At 45.1% G+C, this 16,064-nt stretch overlaps 1 protein-coding gene across 3 annotated transcripts in view; it reads left to right on the top strand.

Moving 5' to 3' along the window:
• Nucleotides 1-16,064, top strand: part of POPDC3 (popeye domain containing 3) — a 72,566-nt gene that overhangs the window by 35,857 nt on the left and 20,645 nt on the right. The window contains exons 1-4 of one of the 3 annotated variants that reach the window (XM_066613010.1): nucleotides 2,248-2,391; nucleotides 7,740-7,976; nucleotides 9,896-10,020; nucleotides 14,692-14,879. In XM_066613010.1, the coding sequence (XP_066469107.1) occupies nucleotides 7,751-7,976; nucleotides 9,896-10,020; nucleotides 14,692-14,879 (539 nt within the window). In that variant the 5' untranslated portion in view covers nucleotides 2,248-2,391; nucleotides 7,740-7,750. Of the gene's footprint in view, nucleotides 1-2,247; nucleotides 2,392-2,468; nucleotides 2,807-7,737; nucleotides 7,977-9,895; nucleotides 10,021-14,691; nucleotides 14,880-16,064 lie in introns of those variants that run through there. The other 2 variants (XM_066613017.1, XM_066613054.1) reach the window with 2 other exon arrangements.

Below are 16,064 nucleotides of genomic sequence, written 5' to 3'. Positions count from 1 at the left end.
AGCCACTGAACCTTAGCTAAATATGCAAAGACCTGTCATTTTTTTTTTCAGAGTCTCATCTGTCCATCTGTCTCCAGCTAGTATGTGGGGATGTAGCCTTTTGAGCTAAAATAAAACCCAGCAGTGAACAACAGATTTGTATTTGTTCTTTACTCTGCATTCAACAGCACTGGTGAACTGCAGAACCTACTGACATAGAAGTTAGCAGTCATTGTTTCAAAAAAGAAACCATATGAACTCAACTCTTTTAAAGCTCTATCTGCTCTGGAAGCAGTCTGGGGTCTAGTACTGATCCACAGACCAGAGATTGCAAAAGCACAGCTATTTATGAATTATTTTGGCATTTGACCAGAAGCTGAGCCCCATTCAGTAGAATGTCATGCCAGTAAAAGAACAGAGCCCTCTCAGCCCGGTAAACAAGGAAAATGGACTGAGTTGTACTGTGTTCTACCTTGGAAGGTGAATATAAAAGTATAGGGGCCCCATCCTATCCAAATTTCCAGCTCCAGTGTAGCTACAATGCAGTCCCATACCTTGAGAAGGCCCCATTAACTACCCCTCTACCACAAGATGCAGCGCACACTCCTCTGGCACAATTGAACCAGCTCTGGAAAATTGGACAAAATTGGGCCCTAGGTCAGTTAAAGGAAACTGAAAGGAAAACTGGTCACATGATGGATGCTGCCCTATGAATAAATTTTAAGTTGAGAATTTGAAGAAGGTGATATGAAGTCTTCTTGGAATAATCAAGGAAGAACCCAGTTTTAAAACAGAAGAGGAGGTTGGAGAGTGATAAATGAATCTAATACACAGCCTCACTGGTGGTCTGTCAGTCAGGAAGAGAAAATGTTAACGTCTAGAATTGTGGAGAGTTATTGGGGATTGTTCCCACAACTGTGACAAGTGAGGCACCTTAGCAGTTTAAAATGTGAGATGGCAGCTAACGGGGCAAAGCCAGGGTGACCAGATGTCCTCTTTTTATAGAACATAGCCTCTTCTTTAGCCTTGTGTCCTGAAAAATAACTTAAATGCCCTCCTTTTCCATAAGCGGCCTTTGCAGGCAGTGCACTGCCTTCTTGCAATTAAGATTATATGTAATAAATTATATGTAATATAGTTTTAAATTTAATAAGTAATCTAGTGTTTAAATTAACCCAGTGAAATTAACATGTGAGTGTTTTTAGCTTTTAATTTTTCATGTCCTACATTTTTCTTGGACGGCCTACATTTTGGGGTGCCTTGTCCACTTCTGTGGTTATGACATTGGTCACCCTGGGCAAAGTGCCACTTTTTTCCCAAGTGGTGTGTTTCTTATGTTTAGCGCGGGGGAGGGGAGTAACTGTCTATCTTCCCCCCCAGTGCAGTCTTTTCTAGTGGCTTTTTGCTGGTGGTGTTCTGTGAAGACTCCAGAGAGCCACCCTCCAGAGGTTCCAGGAAGTCCAACACATGTTTGGAAACATCTTCCCATGACAAGGTAACCAGATGTCATAATGGCAAAAGAGGACAAGGCATTCCAAAATGTAGGATAGCCAAGAAAAATGTAGGACATGACAAAATGAAATCTAAAAATACTTGTATATGGATTTCATGTGGTGAATTTAAACACTATTGTTAAATTTAAAACTATATTGCATATAATTTGTTACATATCATTTATTAATTACAAGAAGGCTCTGTGCCATCCACTCACAGGGAAAAGGAGGACATTTAGGTTTTTTTTCCAGGACACAAAGCTAAAAAAGAGGGCATGTTCTGGAAAAAGAGGATGTCCGGTCACCCTGCCCAAGATGACTCCCATCTCCTGCATAGAGTTGGTTGACAACCTAATCCTATCCACACTTTCCTGGGAGTAAGCCCCATTGGCTGTAATGGGGCTTACTTCTGAGTAGACATGCCTAGGCTTGGGCTCTGAGGCTGCTATCCTATCCACACTTTCCTGGGAGTAAGCTCCATTGACTGTAATGAGGCTTACTTCTGAGGAGACAAACCTAGGCTTGGGCTCTAAACCAAGAGCTCAAGAGGCCGTCAGTCCAATCCTAGGCATGCCTGCTCAGAAGTAAGTCCCATTAGAGTCAAAGGGGCTTACTCCCAGGAGAGCGTGGGTAGCACTGGGCTGCGCCTCTGGAGACCGGGAAGAGCGAGTGGCGCCTGCGACGCCTGCGCGCTGCCCTGCCTCTCGCTGGAGGGCGTTGGGAGAGCTGGCACCGCCCGCCCCTTCGCAGCTGCGGCGAGGACCCGCTGCCTATTTTAGTCAAAACCTCCGCTCGGGGGGTCGCGCGTGCTCCGCGCAGGCTCCTGGAGCGGCCGAGGGCGCCTGTGCCTGCAGCAGCTCCAGCCACTGCCCGGGAGCTCTGGAGCAGGAGGCCCCCCCGCAAGAGGCTGCGGGCACAGGTGAGGAGGAGAAGTTGGCAGCGCGGCGGCGGCGGCGGGGTGGCAAATGAATGGAGAGGGCGCAGCGGTGCTGGAGGTGCCCTTCCCCGCCCTGGGGTCTGCCCTGGCCCGGCTGTGGTGGCAGGAGGGACGGCGCGCGCCTCGCAGCCCAGTCCTCGCCACACTTGCTGGGTGGGCTGAAGCGCGCCTGTTCTCCGCCCTGCTGCCTTCCCGCGCCGTCGCTCTCCAGCAGCACGCGCTTGAGGGCTCTCGGGCGCTGCGCTCCGGCAAGCTCTTCCTGCACCTCTTGGCTGCTGGCGCTGAGTTCTCAGGCTGCCAGCAGACTTGACTGGCAGGCGCTGCCACCGGATCTTCGCTTTCCTCCCTGCCTGCCGCCTTCTTCAGTGTGGCAGGAATTCGCTTTGCACGTGCTCAGGTGCACTGGGGCTTTTGAAATCTGTACACTTTCCCATGAAGCCCCACTGAACTCAGTGGGACTTCAAGGGACATGCCTAGGATTGTGCTGTGACTCGCTTATGATACTGGCGAGCTGAGCTGAGATCACAGTGCGACCTGAACTTAGATTTCTTCTCTTACCCCTGTATTTTTGATCAGGGACTCACTCATGTAGTTTAAAAAAAAAAGCATGAGGGTTGCACCCTTGCTTAACAGGGGCGAGAGGCACTCTGCACATGTTCAAAGATGCACTCCTATCTTTAGTCCTGGGAATTAAGTTTTGCTGCTGAGCACCTGCTCTCAACCCCAGTCTGGGTCTTCCTGTTGGTCCGCTCCAGTTGCATCCAGCATTCTTCAATCAAAAGTGCCTGGTGCTGACTTCCAAGAGCAGAGAGGCAGTGTGTATCCTTTCAGTGCCCCCAGGGTGGTGTTTTATACCTTCCTTTTACAGTATTTGGGCAGCCACACCTACCGATACTCCTACTAGCTTCCCTCTGCTCTTATGGCTGCAATCCTATCTACACTTACCTGGGAGTAAGTTCCATTGACTATAGTGAGACTTATGCCTGAGGAGGCATGCATAGAATTGGGCTTTCTGTCTGTTCAGATGCTACCTGGAGAACTTTGCCACCTACTTCTTCTTGTCTTACCTTGCTTCAGGGCAATGGATTTTGGACATAGACTTGTTAAATATACGTGCATATCTAGATAAAATGTCCAACATGTGCAATGTGTTTAACTTTTTATATTTGCAGTTCAGCCCTAAGATAAGACAGATGTAGCTTTGCATTAATTTATGTTCCTTCCTATCCCATAATCCACAGTGTCATGGGTAGAGAAACACTTCCCGAAGCCATATTTGTAATGTGTATTCCCCCTTTTTTATTCATGCATTGATTTTAATAAAAATAAATTGTGGCTTTGTCAACAATGTCCAAGGCAGTGTATAGGTTTTCTAATGTAAAGTATGTGGTAGTGTATATTAAAAAAAAAATTAAACTGTGCATAATAAGTCTATTATTTAAATAAAATGCTTTCTTAAAAGCATCAAACAGCAATAAAGCATTTGCATTGGGAAATATTGGGGGGAAAAGCACAGTGGAATAAGAATGTGCTAATCTTGAATTGAGAGTGCTACTGCTCAGTGAATTTTCTTAAAGTTAATTTCTCAAGCATATTGTTTTATCTTTCTGCTTACAGAACAAGTCAGATATTTTTAAAGACACTTATTCTGAAGCAACATAAAGAAACAGTGGCATCCGGTGGGAATTTTCCTGACTGTGTATATCTGTGATGCTGGGCAGGATTCAATATTTCATGAGAGCAGAAAGTTCAGTGTTTGTCTTCTCTGTTCCTGTCTGAAAGTAACTTGCCTTAAATAATAAATTAAATAAAGCAACTCTATTGTGTGCAAAATGTGTTTAGCTGAACTACTTAAAGAGCTGTAACCCTAAGCATATCTATGCGTAGTGTCATTTATAAAATGTGAAGTGGTGGTGGTGGTAAGAGTGAAACTTAGATGTAACGTTGGAGACACACGGACTGTTTCACAGCAGTTTTTGGAGGGCACAGGAATGTGTTGTGTTAATCTTAACTGGCCCACAGGTTTGTACATTTGATCCCTTTTGCGTATATGCAGTATTGGGCAAAAATGGTTTAACCTTTCTTTCAGATCCATTTTCACAATCAAAATAGTCTCAGAATAGTCTTTCTTCCTTTCCCTTCCCAGGCTGCTTTTCTCCCTGCTGAAGGAGGCAATTTTGTTGGGTAAAACAGTTCAAGGGGAAAGAGTTGTTCTCTATTCTCCTGTTCTCTACATTGATCAACTTTAGAGCTCCTCCACTGCTGCAGTAAAGCAAAACCAAAACTGTTGGAAAGTACTCCTTGTGTTTCCTGTGTTGCATCTAACTTGACCCTGTTTCTTTGGGTGAAAATGCCCTAAGTTCCCTGCAGGCCAAACCAAGACATTATTTGGAAGTAAGCCTGACAATGTTCAGTGGGGCTCATTGCAAAGTAAGCATTGCCACCTTAAAGTCATTTCTGCCCAATGTTGCATATGGGACTTACTCCCAGGTAAGCATACCCAGGATTGCAATGTTAATCTGCTCTGCCTTTAGTGATGCTTGATATTTATTTTTGATGTATTCTTGTTTAAGAATTCAGAAAGACAGATGTGACATCTTCAATTTTTGTCAAAATGAAAATTGAACATTAACATTGTAATCCTTTGCATGTTTACTCAGAGGTAACTTTCATTGAGTTCGGTGGGACTTACTCTCCACTTAAGTTTATTGACAGCACAATCCTATGAATGTCTACTCAGAAATAAGTCTCACTGTGTTAAATAGAGCTTACTCCCAGGAAAGTGTGTATAGAATTGTAGCCTAAGATTGCCTTGTTCCCTGCCTATTGTGCTAGGGATTGATTTATTAGTGCTGCTGTGTTTGTTTTCTTGGCAAGAACCCTCTTGAGTGCTTGTATACCAATCATAAACACTGCAAAGAAAGTCCCAATGCTTTTTGTAGAACTTGTGATTTCTTTGCTTTGAAATCTTTCTTCATAATGGCCTTTGTTCAGAGTTTTTCTCTATCTGTTTTTGCAGCTTGTAAATAATGAGAAGGTAGCAGAAACTGCTTCTATTAGGGAAACCTTAAAGTTCACTGCTGTGGCCACAAGTTCTAAAAACCAGATTGTATAGACTTTCACAAAGTGCCCATTACTGTACGTGGAGGTGTGGGAGCCCCTGCAGTGTGGTTTCTTGCTATAACTTTCTAGAAAAATAACACCAGAATCAAGCAGTAAAAGCTACCAATGTGGTTGCTTCTCATAAAAGTGTTCCTCTAGCTCTGGACTGGAAAGTAGTTGTGTTGGCAGGGCCTTGTAATACTGATTGACAGGATATAAATCGTCTTCTAAAAATTAATGAATAAATGATTTCAGGGTTCTTGCCCTACTGAAGCCATACTGTACTGAAAGCAATCTCAGCCACATTTCCATTTACTTTAGTTGGATCATCCATTGGCATGTTAAAATATGAAATTTGCAATCTGCTGTCTTTGCAATGTGCTGGCAATAAATTGTTAAGGCTTTGACATTAAGTTAAATTAGTTGATTTGAAAACATTGATACACTTTCTGAGGGTACTTGTTTAGTCTTTCAGCAGATTATTAAAAATCATAGTAGTTATAAAACTACAGATAGCAAGGATCATAACTAAGGAAGCATTACCCATTTTAAAAACAAAGGGCATGTTTTTTCCTTAGTGCTAGTTGTGCATTTGTGTTTCTCATGTACACATTCCTGCAGATTTGATTATCAACTAAAACTGAAATGATTGACTGAGATTTCTTTAATTGGATGAAAGTCCTAGGGCCCAATCCTATCCAACTTTCCAGCACTGGTGCAGTTGCAGTGCAGCCCCTAGACAAGGGAACAAATGTTTCCTTACCTTGTGGAGGTCTCCATAACTACCCTCCCACCACAGGATGCAGCACAGACCCCATTGGCACAGCTACACCAGGGCTGGAAAGTTGTATTGGATTTGGCCCATAGTAAATATGAAGGTGGACAGATCTGTAAAACTTGCTGATAATTTCTTATTCACTTAAATAAAGACCTTTTTTAAACTATTAATGGGGAATACACAAGGAACTGCTAATAGAAAGTGTTCTTTGCTGATGTCCATGCATAGGTATTTGGACTGAGGAATCAAAGGCATTATCTGTCTTTCTCATGTTTGAAGATAAGGTAAATCTATTTCTGCTGCACTTAAAACCTGGCTGTCAGGAAAAATGTGCTGCCTTCTGCCTCTTACTATCTGTGTTTCAGCATTGTAGTAATAGTGCTATATTTAGTAATGTCCTTGCTACATGGCAGTTTGATAGGTGTGGGTTAGATAAGGGGATCGCTAACTTTATTTTTAAACACCCCATGCTAATTAGACTGATTACGCGCAGAAACCTGCTTGTGTACATAGATTGCTTTGCTGAATGTACTTCATGCATTTGGGGCGGTGATGGGTATGCCCTTTGGCTTTTCTGCTACAGGTAGTAAAATATCTTGAACAAACCTTGATGATTTTTTTGTAAGAAAAAGAGAGAGAAGTACAGGTTGAGCCTAATTATTCGTGTGGGTTCCCCTCGAAGCACTCATGTGGATAAAAAAAACGCACTATAGCAAATCAGTTTAAAAAACAAAGTTTCTTTGCTCCAGTGATTGAAAAACAGCCTTGCTGACCTTTTGATTCTAAGATAAGAGTCATTAAGAAGACAATCCATCAGCATTTCACTCAGCCCCTCCCTTCACCAATGCAAAATGATCACATGCTGGGGGAAGGGAGGGGTCTGAAGGAGAGAGAAGGATTGATGGATTGTTAGCCTGCTGCCCTCTCTCTCATTAAGGAGGCTGTTAAAGGACTGTTCAGTTTTTAAAACTGATTTTAAAGGGATGCATTTTTCCCCTTCTCCAGGGATCAGCACATTCCTTCTCATTTGCAGGGGCCATTTGTGTTGAGTCAAATCCGTGTATAAAAAATCTGTGTATAAATAGGCTGGACCTGTGTTAGTGTGTGTGCATAGTGTGGTTTTTGAGATGTTTAATTGTATGAATTTTTTGCTCTGATGTGATCTATAGGCTCTCACTCACTCTCTCTCTCACTCTCTCACTCACACTCTCTCTCTCTCTCTCTCTCTCACACACACACACAAACACACACACACACACTTTTGAATCTGTTGGCAATTGACTCCAAGACCAATCTTGTACATGTCTACTCAGAAGTAAGTCTCATTATGGTCAATGGGGTTTTCTCCTAGGAAAGTGTGAATAGGATTGGAGCTTCAAGCTGCAACTGACAGTTTAGATTGTATTTTTCAACTTTTTATTCTAATGACTAAAAAAATTTTTTTAAACAGGAAACTTCAAGATGAGTGCCGTAGAAGCCAGTTCAGTCACAACATTCACCCCTTTGAGTTTCATCCCAGATTCTGGAAATGTCACCTCTGTGCCTTTGAATGAAACTGTGTGTGAAAACTGGAGAGAGATTCACCATCTTGCTTTTCATATGGCCAATATTTGTTTTGCAATTGGATTAGTTATTCCAACCACCCTCCATCTTCACATGATTGTCCTACGAGCCATGCTAACAATAGGTAGGGCAAGCAATATGTGTTATAAATATGATTCTTGATGACAGTAGATATAATAATCAAAACTTCTTGCATGCCAAACCAATGTTTTTGCCAATTTTTCATCTTCCTGTGTGTTTCAAAAGCAGCTTCCTTGCAGAGCAAGGGTCTGCAGTTCAGTATGGGAGAGTCAAACGTATTGGACATATGCATGGCTCCTCTGTAGCCCTGGTGGGGAAGCATGAATGCTCATGTGTTCATATGACAGATTCATACATGTGGATGACTTGTACAACTTTACCACACTTTTTCTGAGAGAAAAGCGTTATGATCATGTAACCCAGGGGTGCTCACACTTTTTTGGCTCGAGAGCTACTTTGAAACCCAGCAAGGCCCGGAGATCTACCGGGGGGGGGGAGGAAGCATCTGACAGACACCCCCTTTGATGTATGGAGCCCCTGCTGGACCAGGTCAGAGGAGGCCCACCAAGTCCAGCTTCCTGTGCCCCACAGTGGCCCACCAGATGCTTCAGGAAGCAAACGGGAGGCCTCTCCTCTCTCCCTACCCCACATACTGGGGGCAGCCACAGGTCCCCCCAAGAGGCACATGCCCAGCCTTGCTGCACTATGGGGGGAGGAGCTCCCCACTCCCCGCCCCCCCAAACTCTTTGTGGCTGCGCCCCAAGACCAGCAGGGAGAGGGAGGTATCGCAGGTCCTCCTCGGAAGGGGTGGGGGGCTTCCCCGTTTCCATGGAGAGGGGCTGCGCATGCAGGCGGGGGAGGCACTGCTCCCACCGGCCCTCCTCCTGCAGCGGCAGGGGGGCCAGGGGGGTAGTCTCACCTGTCAGCCCCGACTGAGAGCGGCAGCTGCCGCAGCACTTAGCTCTGGGCTCCTACAGGGGTGGCTGGGCCAGGCATGGCTGGGCTGGGTTGGGCCGGACCTGACTGGAAGGGAAGGGGAGGGTCACTCGGGGCCTCCCACGGCAGCCGCCATCAGAGCGACTCCATCTTGAACTCCCGCCCCTCCCCCCTTCCGCTACAGAGCCCCAGGAAGTGCCTCAGTTCAGTGCAGCCCACCGGCATGCAGCGCCATGAAACTGATGAAACTGACTAGAGTCTAGTCAGTTTCGTCAGTTTTGTTGCTGCATGCCTGAAGAGCAGCTAAAGTGTCAGTTTCAGTGTCAGTTTAGTGTCAGCTAAATATGTCAGTTTCATCTAGTCACTAGACGAAACTGACATATTAACAGTTTGGAGAGACAGGGCTCAGCGATCTACTCATTTTGCCTCGCAATCTACCGGTAGATCGCGATCTACCTATTGAGCACCCCTGATGTAACCCATTAAGCTGTACACATGATGGAAGTATACAGGCATTCAAGCTTCCCCATCATGTCTGTATATGAGTTATATATGAATTGTAGGGGCAGCAAAAAGAAGTCTGTCTGGTTGGACACAAGCCTGGGGATCTACCCAATGGACACCTGCTGCCCATGGAGCCTCTGTTTCTCCCCATTGGGCTCCAGCTTAACTGGGTAATGGTGGGCAACAGCTCTCCTCTTAGTGCACCATTAGAAGATTTTCATGTCCTTTCCCCTGCACTGGTGCTGAAAAAACAGTGCCTGTCCATTTCCCCCTTTACCTTTTCCAGGCAGCTGGGCACAAAGGGGGCGGGGGGGGAGCAGAGTCTGTGTGCACACTGTGGGGAGAGTAGGGGTAGCAACATGCCAGGCTTTACACCAGGAAAGTATGTATAGGACTTCAGCCAGGCTTAATCACCCAGGCTTGTTGTTGTAGTAGCCTTTTATGAGGAAGAAAACCAAAATTAGGCTACTGGGAGAGCTGGGTGGTGGCAAGCAAAACAAATTTGCTGTCTTCTGCACCTGTGGGTCTATCTGTTTCTCTCTACATAAGTGGTAATTTGACATACAATTTTGTTTTTGGCAGGATGCGTCCTCTTTATTGTTTGGGCAGCACTGTTCCGTTGTGCCTTGGATGTAATGATCTGGAATATAGTGTTCCTGGTTGTCAACCTTCTGCATTTAATATACTTGGTATACAAGAGAAGACCGGTATGTGCATCATCACTAAATTGTTGATATATATTGTCCAAGAGGTTACTTAAACAGTTTCATATTCTTGGGTCTTGCTTCTAATGAGTCTCTTAAGAGTTTGTAGGCAAAATTCTAGTTTCAAGCTAAATAACACACACAACAATTTGTACAGCAGTCAAAGCACCCGTGAAATTCTTATTTCAGTTATTTTTCCAGAAAGTGTTTTTTCCTTTTAGAACTCTCTTAATGCCTCACAAATGCCTAATGATGTTGGTCTCTGAATTTGACTCTGCAGAAACAGCTGCAAACTGTGTGAGTGCACATGTGTAATCTTTTTCCTGACTCTGCTCTGAGTTTTCTCTCCATGAGTTCCAGACACATGTTTGTGAAAGCAAACATTCATTTGGAACTCACTGGATAGGGATCATGTGAGAGAGTCAATTTGATGGCAGAGGAAAGTTTTAAGTGATCTGCTGCTTCATAGTACCCCCTTTGAAGCCGTGTGGGTTTTTTTGTAGGGGGATGGGAACAAAAAGGGGCCTGTAATCATGGAGCTCTCTTCATCATCCACCTAGGGGTGTAGCTCTGTATCAAAAAGGTTGCTGAATGACATTGTGGGGGTAGGGGAGCTGGGAATGATAAGCAGGTCTGACATGGAGGTAGGATGCTCTAAAACTATTTGTTATCCCCCTGGGACCAGCCCAGATAGCAGAGTGGGATCCTGCTAGCCCTGGTAGGTTGCTTCATCTCTGGTCTCAGTAGGTCACAGTAAGTGGAGGCTCTGCAGCCCTGTAGAGGCAGGGATTAGGCAATGACAACTTGCCATTGCAGGAGCAAGGAGAGGTCCTCAATGGCAAAGACTTCTCAGTTGTGGGACAATGGGTGAGCACCTACAGGGCCACAGGCCATCAGCTTAGCCCCTCATTCGGTGAAAGAGTGTCAGCTAATATCTTGCTGACCCTTCTACCTTACCCAGGTTACCCAGCCAACCAGCCAACAGCTGAATCATTCTGAAATATCCTGTAGAGATGGAGGGAAACTTCTGAAGATGAACTTCACAATTCTCTTTGTGCTTAAAGGCTAAACTCTTCTCTACCCTAGCCCTATGGAGAAACACTTCCACTTCACTAGCCTGATGATAGTTTCCTGCCAGTCTTCCTACCTGTTATTAGCAGGAAATAATGTAAAGCTATAGGTAGGCTAATTATGAAGAAGTTAACTTTGGAATGATCTTTCTTATTGTTCTCTGGATTGTTTTGAATTGCCCCACTTCTACATTGTGTCTTCCATTCTTATCTGGTGCTCAAGCATTTCCTGTTTTTACTGTCCTTTACACCCACTTCCTCATCTTTCTGCCCGCCAAATTGGTCTCTGCACAAGCTGCCAGTGTTTTTGGAATAACTGAGACAGAGTGTCTTGGCTAGCAACTGCATTGATCTGGGAGGACTTCTAGTTCCAGCCAGCCCTGTCCCCTCTTTTGGTAAATCAATGAGCATAGAATGTTATATGCTGTTACTTCTCCTTTAGTTAGGATCTGTTGTCTATTGGTCTAGCTCTAGTTATTGCTGTCATTCTTAGCAAATAGGAACAAGTTAGTACTGCTTGGTGCTTTCAATGGTCAAAAGCACTTCTTGTACATTATCTTGTTTTCACAGCAATGCTCAAAGGTAGCACAGATCTGTTATCCCCATATTGCAGATGAGTGACTAGGGGCGCAATCCTAACCTTGTGTTAGGCCGTAAAGTGCATTTGCGCCTCCTTGGGAGCAAGCTGCACCAGTGCACAGAGGTGCGCTGAAGCACGGAGTCTGCATCCAGAGGCTGAAGCCTCTGTGGCGGCTTGCGGAGTGAGTCTTGTGTCAGCCGAACTCAGCCGACAAAAGACTCTGGGGTGGGCAGGGAGGAGGCAGGAAGTGATCCTGGGGACGGGGAGCGGGAGGTGGGGCTAGAACTCAACTCTTATGCTGGATCCCAGACCCCATTCCTGAGCAGCTCGGAGCGGCTGCAAGCAACTGCGCTCTCCTCAAGTTTGTGCCACCTCAGGAAGTGGCGGAAGTCCGAAGAGACCATTGGGACGGCAGTGGCTTACCTGCTGGTAAGGGGAAGAGTTTCCCCTTACCTCCGGCTGAGCCACTTTGGTGCCCTATCTCACGCTGGATACAGTGCAAGGCTCGTGGCCTGCCTGTTCCAGCACAAGATAGGATTGTGCTCTAAGCCTGAGGCAAGCTTTGTTCTCTCAGCCTATCTCATGAGTTCTTGGTAGAGGTGAGATTTATGGCGGCTCTGTCTGTGTGATCACTGTTGCTCAGAGGAATGCCATGTGCATTTTTTTCAGAGCTTCAGCCAAATTTGCAAAGAGACTGGGCAGGGCCAGTGATGAATTATTAGCACTCTAATCACTATACTTTGCTATCTCTACAACATACTGTACCAGGTAGACATATTGAGAAAAGGTTTTGATAATCTGTTTGTTAGAATAGAATTCTGTTTGTATGTGTATCTGAGAATCACACTGGTGATTCTGTTTTGAATCATGGATGCAGTTACCACAGTGAAATGTTTAAAGTGCACTAGTATGTCCTGACTAGTATGTCCTGTAGCGTTTTCATGCACAGAAAAAATAATGCATTTGCAGAATCTGGCCGGTAAGCAAAGCAGTCTTTCTTATATAACGTTTGAGAACAGTTCTTGGAATACAGTATTTTTGTTGATTTCTTTGACACTTACCTGGCATCTGTGTTTGGTAAATACAGTCTGCCCATGCTTCCTGTGGATTTGGAGCCCATGGACTCAGAACTCATGGATTCCTTTACTGGCAGGTCCCCCTGAACCAGTGGGTGGGTAGACTTGAACCCTCTGGAGGCAAGGGGAGCTCAGCTCCCCTCACCTCCAGAGGGTCTACTGAAGCCCACAGAGGCAGCACATGACCGCCTGCTACCCCTGCAGGCTTCAGAATGGCTGTTTTGGCAAAAAACAAAACTGCTTTTGGTTTTTCTCGGGAAACCGGAAGTGGCATTTTTATGCCATTTAAGGGCTTCTCTGGACCTCAGAATGCCTTAAAAAGCCTTAAAAAGCACAAAGACATAACTTCCAGTGTGGGAAACCGAAGTAGTGTTTTTTTTTGGCGGGGCCAAAACAGCTGTTCTGAAGCCTGCAGAGGCAGGAGGCAGTCAAATGCTGTCTCTGTGGCTTCAGAACACCCTTGAGACCTGACTGGAGCACAGCTCTGGTCAGGTTCTGAGGGTGGGTGCCCCCCAAATCCCCAGGTTTTAACATCTGCAGTTTTCCTTATCCATGGGGGTTCCAGGAACAGAACCCCATGAATAACTTGGGCCAACCGCATCACCGCAGATACTCGCCTATAAGTCGATCTTGAAGATAAATCGAGGGCAGGTTGTGAGCCAAAACTCATGGCATTTTTTATGACCCCTGAATAAGTCAGGGGTTAAACTTAGGGAGGTATCTGAGTCTGACTAATTTTGTCTGATTTTACCCAAAGCCAGATCATGAAAAATAACCTACCAGTAATTATCTAAGAACTATACAGTCTCCAATTTATTAAAAACATAGTAAGTATTAAAAACACAGCATACACATATAGTATGTACACATAGCATAGCGAAAACATAGTTGCTAATTTATTAAAAACTATTATCTATCTTATAGATAGTGTGCAAAGATAGGGAGCGTGCAATTCAATTCACAGCACAGAGACAAACAACAAGGAATTACTGTGAACATGTACAGCTGCACATAGTTGCAACCCAATTTATTCAGAAGTAGGCCCTCTGTAGGAGGACAGGCAGCGACACCTCCTCCAGACCTCATGTGGGGTTCCCAGCAGCTGTGCCTCCTGCGCCTGGCCAGTTCCCCTATCGCACTGGGAGTTGGAGGAGCCCTGAAGGAGGCAGGGTGGTGCGACTGCAGTCTGCTGGCCCAGTGCTCCCCCGTGACCTCCTGGAGCTTGCCACGTGCACTCCCTGCTGCAGTCCTGCTGCCTGCAGGGTGTAGCAGAGCGGGGGCATTGTGGCTACTGCCAGCGAGGTCAGACCAACAGAGGGCAGGAAGTGCACAGGGAGCGTCCTGTGCTACCCACTCCTGAGCATGCAGCTGCGATGGGCAGGGAGGGAGGCACTGCCAGGGAGTGCCTGGCAGGGAGTAGGCAGTGCAGGGCACTCCCTGCCCTCTGGTTCGGTGGCAGTGGCAGCTCCATTCTCCTCCCCTGCAGGCAGGAGGACTGCGGCATGAGTGTGCGTAGCAGGCTCTGAGAGGGCACAGGGGAATGCTAGGCTGGCAGGCTGCCTCTGCTCTACCGCCTCTGGGGCGCCTACGACTCCTGGCGCAATCAGGGGATTGACTGGGCACAGGATGGTGGGAGGTGCAGCTATTGGGAATGCCACACAAGGCCTGGAGGAGGCACCACTGCCCATCTTCCTGCAGAGTCTGACCCAGCCTGACCCAGGCTGGGTGCAGATGGCCCCCTTGTCCCCTCTGTCTGCCTGGGTGACTGCACAGATAAGGTGAGGGGGTGATTTACGTGTAATTTTTTTTTGGGGGGGGGGGGGTACAGATTTCTTGCCTTATAGGCAAGGATCTATGGTATATTCACCAGGGTCCATTTTAGCTGAAATCCAATTGTATCTTTCCTTGAAGCTACTTTCTCTAACATTCCTTTCTTATGTTGTTCCAGATAAAGATAGATAAGGAGCTCAGTAGTCTTTATAAGAGAATGTTTGAACCACTCCATGTGCCTCCAGAGCTGTTCCAAAGATTGACTGGACAATTCTGCAATATTCAGACACTAAAAACAGGTCAAGCATATGCTGCAGAGGATAAAACATCGGTGGATGATCGATTAAGTATCCTGCTCAAAGGAAAGTAGGTACTTGAACATTTGAGCAGAAGCCTTTGTTTTTGTAGTTGACTAGTGAAGAAATAAGAGTAGCAAAATTATAGTATACTAAAACTTACATCATCCTCTTTAAGTATGATAGTTTTATTTTAGCCTTTCAAGTGTCTTACAAGTTAACTAATCTCTAAATTCAATGAATTTGTTTTGCATGTCATGTGAATCAAAACAAAATGTGCTTCTGAGCAAATGATGATTGAAAGAACTGCATTGTGTGATTGTGGGTGTATATATTTGAATGTATGCAGTGCCAATTTAAGTAATGCCACCTGAATCTGAAGCATCTGTTTTAAAGAGATGTCGCTTTTAAAGCACAGCAATCATACTTATTGACAACTGTGATGTTTGAGCCACTTGTTTCTTGAAGCCTGGCTTGCTTTTTGAGTGCCAATGGGCTGTATAATCTTATGCTGCTCCAGTTCCTCAATTGTTTTGCTATTCACTTTGCTTACTCAAGGGCTGCTGCTTAATATGGGTCCATGTGTTTGATCTGCATGAGGTCTTTCTATCTTGGGTTAGGACATCAAGGATGAAATCGGGAGTGAGGAGAAAAGATGGTTCAGTCTGAATTCCAGAGGGACTAAAAAAAACAGCTGCCAGTAAAACTGTAAAATACAGACAAGATGGAAGGCAACATCTGTTATCTTTTATTGATCCTCTGTCAAATTCTGTTTATTCAGAAAGCAGATATTCCTTAGCAATTGTAAAAGGCTTGTACAAGGACATGCAAAAGTTAACAGTTACATTAAGAGCTAAGCAGCAGTGAAAATATACAGCATTTTATTCCTCAGAAGTTATCATGGTATAATTTTAAGAGAAATATAAAATTTTTTGTAATTTTGTATCGTGGTGTAATTTCAAGTGAAATACTAACTGCTTTCAAGAGTCTAGGAATACCAACAAGAAAGGCAGTAAATTTCAGATGAAGTTGGTACAAGCACATGGTTCTGGCCTGTCTTCAAGTGAGACATATAAAAATAAAAAGGGGGCGGTATGGCTGATTCAGTAAGGACACAGTCCTAACCAATTTTCCAGCACTGAGGTAAGGGCAAAGCAAAGCAGCTCTGAGGTAAGGAACAAACATTCCCTTACTGTGAGGAGGCCTCTGTGAGTGCCACCCAACTGCAAGATGCAGCACACATTCTAAATCATGA

Source organism: Tiliqua scincoides, chromosome 1 (genome assembly GCF_035046505.1).
Source record: "Tiliqua scincoides isolate rTilSci1 chromosome 1, rTilSci1.hap2, whole genome shotgun sequence".
Taxonomy (NCBI): Eukaryota; Metazoa; Chordata; class Lepidosauria; order Squamata; family Scincidae; genus Tiliqua; species Tiliqua scincoides.
This window is presented reverse-complemented; position numbering and strand designations above follow the sequence as displayed.